Genomic DNA, 6,035 nt, shown 5'->3' on the forward strand with positions numbered 1-6,035 from the left:
GATTAATCACTTAATTCGTGTAATTTGATTCATTCTTCTTAACTAGGATGAGTGGGTAACTTTATGTTGAAAGTCATACCTGTAAAAGATCGTTTTTGATAAATTAGAAAACTCTTAAATGCTTAAATAAGTATATTTATAGACAGATAATACAATAATATTTGTGAGAGAGACTCTGCAAATAACATGTAGAGAATGAAAAAATTGTAAATATTTTATCTATTTAGTTGAAGGGGTATTTACAATCCATGAACCTTGTCATTTTATTTTGGTAGAGGGGTTGAAGAATTATTTTTTACTTACAGCATTAACAAGAAATAAATATTTTTTTATTTCTTGTATGTGTATTAATAAGACATAAATATCTCTTATATAAATATTAATAAAATAAAAATAGATCATGAAGATTTTTATACATTTAATATTTATATTGAGTGTAATTCAAGCAAAAGAAAAAAAAAATTAAGCTTGATAAAAAATCATTAAAGAAATAGGTGTGATACCTAGGCCCGTGGGCGCTAGGCAAGTGCCTAATGCTTGGGTTCAGGCGAGCTGCCCCAGCCCACGAGCATCAAGCACAAGCCTAGTGCCTGGGCTCAAACGTGGTGCCTAGGACGCGGGGTGCAGGGTAGGTGCAAGGAGCTGGGCGCTAGACACACATATAAAGGCCTTGCGCTTGCGTCCAATACTAGTTTCCAGATCCTCTCCAAGGCCGCCCGTTGCAAGTAAAAACGGGCTTTGACTAACAAAAAAAATAAAATTGTTTAAGAAATACCGATGAATCCTGATCTAATTAATGTGATTATAAGTTGAAATGAAATTTATAAATGAGTTTGATTTGAATAATATCGACACATTTGTTGACTTGTCATCATGTTATTATTTTGAATTTGTATTCAAGAAAAAGATTGAATTTCCTTGGTTGTCTAGGAAAACCATTATATTTTAGCCATGGGTAGAATAGCTACAATGGTAGATCATTTCAGTTCAACTCCCTGCATTAAAATGTTGGAACAGAGTAACAGAGTACATGCACGCTTACTTATGTGTCAGGATTTCTTTTGAATCCTTTGTACATGTACAAGAGATTTGAATCTCCTGAGGATTGCTCGAAAATTACAACACTGAATTTCATTTGAATAAAAGAATTACAAAGTGAAAGAAGTAGGACAAACCCATGAATATGTAATAATAAGCCATCCAGCAGCAGCAGCAGCAGCTGATCTTGTGCGTTTCTACTTCAAGCAGGAATGAAGTGAAGGGCCGTGACAAAACAATGCGAGTACAGTATAAATGAAAATCAAGAGAAATAGTATCAATGTAGCCCTGCAAGACAAAATGAAAATAGCATAACTCTTTCATGCTTCCGATAGCACATAATTCAGGCAACTTTGCTTACATGTATAATATACCTTTGATGAAAATGAATGAAGCAGATGTTGTAAATGGACCAATGCCACAGTAAGGTCTAGTTACAAAGGACATTGTCATAATTTGGTCAAGCTTGAAACGTTTTGAAGGAAGCAGGGCGTTGTTCTAATCCCACCTAGATGATATGTACTAGAGTTATCTTGAATTTACATGGATGATAAAACACGACATCTCTTAGGTAGAGTTTTGTAATCTCGGGACAGAGAAAACATGTCCTCCATTTGTCTACCATGAGAACTAGTAATCTGCAGATAACTTGAGTCCAGTGTGAAACCCAGGTTGTCCTTGTGCAAATTCCATTCCTTCTTAAGCACAACATGGTCAACAAATGCACATCCGAAGCAAGTACAAAGTCTATTTCCATGAACAAGTCCAATTATGCAAGAACATTCATGTTTTTATCTAGCTGATTAACTTACTTGAGCTTGAAATTTCTCCACCACTGTGTATTTCTGAAACGCTGAGTCTGTCGCCGAAAGCGAATTGTATTTCCTTGCAATGTGGAAGTTTTTTCAACTAGCAGCGCCAGCCGATCTCCCCTCTGCAACACTTTGTCAATGTTGTCGATCATGACACTCCTTACCTGCAGATAATATCCCATCCCGTGCTCAGCAATGTGTTAAGCGCAACATACATATGATTTTTCAAATTGATCAAAAACCATTTGACAAAGAAATGCGATCAGGCTTACATGACTCATTTCACCCTGTAAACGGTTCAATCGATCCGCATTCGGATCATTTGAAAAATGGTCCATCTGTTGGCTCATGATCCTGGAAAACTCTTCATTCATGGCATAGGGAGCAGATGTATGAATTGCACGGCCGTATGTCTTCACAAATCTTTGATGAATGTCCTCGAGAAATTCAAATGGGATTCTCCCTGCACAAAATTTCAAGCGATCATTACACCTTACAATTGACAAAAAAAAATCTACAAATTTTACACGGCAAGAACCTGTTTGATACAGCAATAACACAACAACATAACATGTATTAAACATGAATGGATTGATTAAGGCATTCATCTAAATCAATTAAATCCTGACAAAGCTTACTTACGTCCGGTGGCATCATCAGCCATGCAAAGAACGGTAAGGTCATCGGTTCTTTTAACATGAAAAATGTAACGATCATGAGAATACGATGAATTACTATCTTCATTTCCACGAGGGATTTTATCAAGAATCTGCCTTGCTACGGTGTTTGCATTTGTTTGTGCAATGCTGCTAAATTCTGCCAAGACCACAGGACCTCTTGCCACCATGCCATACAATATCCCCATTGTGATGTATTATTCTTTATGATCTCTTGCCCAACCCCGAAAGAGAAGGGCAAGAGAGTTTTTTTTTTTTTTTTTTTTTTGTGTTAATGGCTAACAAGGTTCTAAAGGGTGGGTAATGGAGATGGGATTTGGAATTTTTATTGGGGTTTTGATGGGGATAAATTTAGTTGTGCAGGTCCTTTTTTGGCATGAAGAGACAGGGTGGAGTCTGCAATTTGAAAGGGAGAGAATTTTAGGCTTTAAATGAACGACATGACGTTGGGCTGAATTTGGTTGGACTGGGTTTGGTGGGCACGAAAGAGGTCTGGCCCATTAATGGGTGGATGTGACAATTAAGCCCAAAGTATTGCCTAATGATCTCCCAATTCAAAATGTATTTGATAAATAAGTTTTATGTATGAAAGAAAAAATCATGCTTCAAGAAATATTACAAGTTAATAATAAATATGTGTGTGTTTGTAAGTATTTATGTAGGTAAATATTCACAACTAAAAATATATCATTTAATTAAAAGAGATGAACAAGGAAGCAAAAACCTTGTATTAAGTATTCCTATCGATATCTCGATTAAGAAATTGTGTTTGGTGTTCATTAGGTTAGATTCAATTGCTACCTCTAAGTCAAGGAAAAGTATTTTTTTTATTATAAACTATAGTTTTGATATAAAACTGAATGTTATCTTTCTTTTAACTAATTGAATATTCTTCTTTATTTTAATTAAATATGTATAAAATAATTTAAATACATTATCATCTTTATTTTAATTAAATATGTACAAATTAATTAAAAAATATAATCAAAATTCATCACCTTCGGTTTAAAAAATGCAGTATTTTTTTATTAACATATACCAAAAGAGGAGGCCTCCTCGCATATTATTGTTCATTAGAATAATAATGTGTTTTTTTTTTGTTATCTTTTAATATTAGGTTTATTTAAAATTAAAATTTGTTATTTATTATGAATTTATCTTCATAATTTATTTTGATTTATTTTTCATAAAGTTATCGTAATCTTAAAAAAATATATCAGCATTGAGCTGATACTTAGTTTTTTTAGCATCTATTTTTTTATTATATTATTAAATTAAAAATGATTCCAGAAAAATATAATTATTAGAAATTAGACTTTATAATTTATTTCGATTTACTTTTTACGAGATTATTGTTGTCTCAAAAAAATATCGCGGTAATGAGTTAGTGCTCGGTTTTGTGAGGTTCTATTTTTTATCATATAATTAAGTAAAAAATGTTCAAACTAAGTTTTTATCAGCCATATGAGTTTTCTTTAACCTATCAAGTTGAACGAGTCATATCGGGATAATTTTAATACAATTTAAATTAAAACTCGAGTTAGGTTAGTCTGGTCGGGAGATCACGGAAATTGTATGGTTTTCACCATACGAAGAGTATTTGTTTTGTTTAACAAACATCTATTGATTGTTTTTATCCTGGTTAGATTCTTTTCTTGACCTCAAACAAGCTATGGCTATGACTTTATATTCCATATGATCCTGAACAATACTTAAACCACAGCAACCAGACAAATCTCATATAGGCACAGATCTAGAACTGTCTAGTACACACTGTGAACCATTCGTTTCCAGGAGAAGATCTGAGCCATTGGGTTTGGTTTTGTAGCCATCGTTAGTCGTTGCATGGAGACATCACACAAGACAATGTCTAATAAATAGGTTCCTTTGTCTGATTTATGTACTGGAAATCTAGAAATCTGGTGTGGTTAAGAAGACTGTAGGTGATATCTGCATGTGTTTACTGTTCTGTGAAAGATTTTATCTTGAAAAACTCCTTGCCTCCCCCTCTTTTCTCCGGTCAGGCCAGTAGTCCTTCATTTTGGCCCCGGAGCCAATGATAAATATTTTGATTAATCAAAACTCTTTTAATTTTTTTACTCTTACAACGTCAAATTTGATTTTAAGAAGATATATTAAAAGGTGTAAGACTTCATTCAATACTTTGGTTATTACTTGAAAAAAGTAAGTTTATGAAAATTATTTTTAGTTATAGATAGTTGGATTTAGATACGTATTTGGTAAAAATTACGGTTAAAATTTATGTGTAACAAAAATATATATAAAATATTTAGATAAAATGTTTTGGTTTTTTTACAAATAGTAAAAAGGAGAGCAATAAGAAATATTTACGAAACTCAGTTAACAAAGCATATAAAAGCTGTTGTACAAAACATGTGTTTTAAACTCAATTTTATAGTAGGTCCCGCAACATAAAACTCAGTTATGATATACCAAACATGCTGTTGTATTTGTTTCCCCGCTAACGTGAAAGCTAACGGAAAATAAACACAGTTTAAGTATTACTTAGAAAAATAGATTTTCAATATTTGATCACTCTAACCTCTCTCAATCATATTTTAAAAAATCATTTATTTATATGAAAAATATTGCGTTTTAAAATTAAAAGCATTATTTTGATCTATATATTATACATAAAAAAATGGTCCCTATATAGATGTTATAGGTTTCATATCTTTGAACTTTTGTGGCAAGACTAAATCCATTTCACGATGAAAATATATTCCCTCGGTAATAAAAATTGAATCTTTGAGTGACATTAACGTACAAAATGGAGTCATATTTACCAGGGTAGATCGAGCCTTTCATCATTTTAGCCAAGTTATGGTGAAAGCCTTGATAGATCCCTCTCACAATCAAAGCAAAAAAACATTATCCCTTTTGCTATAGTGTGCGCGTGCCCCTTGTGATTACTACAACATCTCTAGATTGACTATAGTTGATACTTGATACAGTAGATTTAGCATCATATATGCCCTATTTACATCACTGGCAACAGCTTCAAGTAGGGTTTCTTCTTTTTCTCCTTTTTCCCGTCTCCATTTCTTATTATTAATTTAATTTAGCCCTTCAAAGAGAAGTACTACAATTATATGGCAATGACAAGAGAAATTGCAGAGGAACGACCAATCCCATATAAAAGTGAGTAAAGTAGAATCACGGATCCACAAGATTACAAAAGATTCCAGCCTCTCAAAGACAACCATGGCCAAGCATTCAAAAAAGGATACAGGAGACAATAGTTCATATGACACACCATGTCCCCCCCTCTCTCTCTCGCATGTGTGTGTCAATGTTCTCTCTTTTCCATTCTGTTTGTGACCATACTGATTTTAACCAAGGAACACATGCTTGCTTGCCTTGCTGTGTTAACGTTTTCTCATGCATCTATCTAACAATTCGTTCTGGGGCACACATACTTCTTGATTGACTTGTGTAAAAAAAAAAAAGAAATATATGCTGCCGTAGGATTTTGGACTGAATCAAT

The 6,035-nt window shown here is 33.2% G+C and overlaps 1 protein-coding gene across 2 annotated transcripts; it reads right to left on the minus strand.

The window, feature by feature from the left end:
• Window positions 1–961: 961 nt before the first annotated feature.
• LOC7470073 (vesicle-associated membrane protein 711) lies at window positions 962–2,928 on the minus strand. Of its 2 annotated transcripts, none has more exons than XM_002325162.3 (4): window positions 2,493–2,928; window positions 2,123–2,313; window positions 1,851–2,014; window positions 962–1,326 (listed from the first exon to the last, which is right to left on the minus strand). In XM_002325162.3, exons 1-4 carry the CDS (start codon window positions 2,713–2,715, stop codon window positions 1,236–1,238), a joined length of 669 nt encoding a protein of 222 aa, XP_002325198.1. In that variant the 5' UTR covers window positions 2,716–2,928; the 3' UTR covers window positions 962–1,235. The 2 variants fall into 2 exon arrangements, with proteins under 2 accessions (XP_002325198.1, XP_052305125.1); XM_052449165.1 differs by having other exon boundaries at window positions 2,489–2,623.
• Window positions 2,929–6,035: the final 3,107 nt, after the last annotated feature.

Source organism: Populus trichocarpa, chromosome 18 (assembly GCF_000002775.5).
Source record: "Populus trichocarpa isolate Nisqually-1 chromosome 18, P.trichocarpa_v4.1, whole genome shotgun sequence".
In the NCBI taxonomy this organism is placed as follows: domain Eukaryota; kingdom Viridiplantae; phylum Streptophyta; class Magnoliopsida; order Malpighiales; family Salicaceae; genus Populus; species Populus trichocarpa.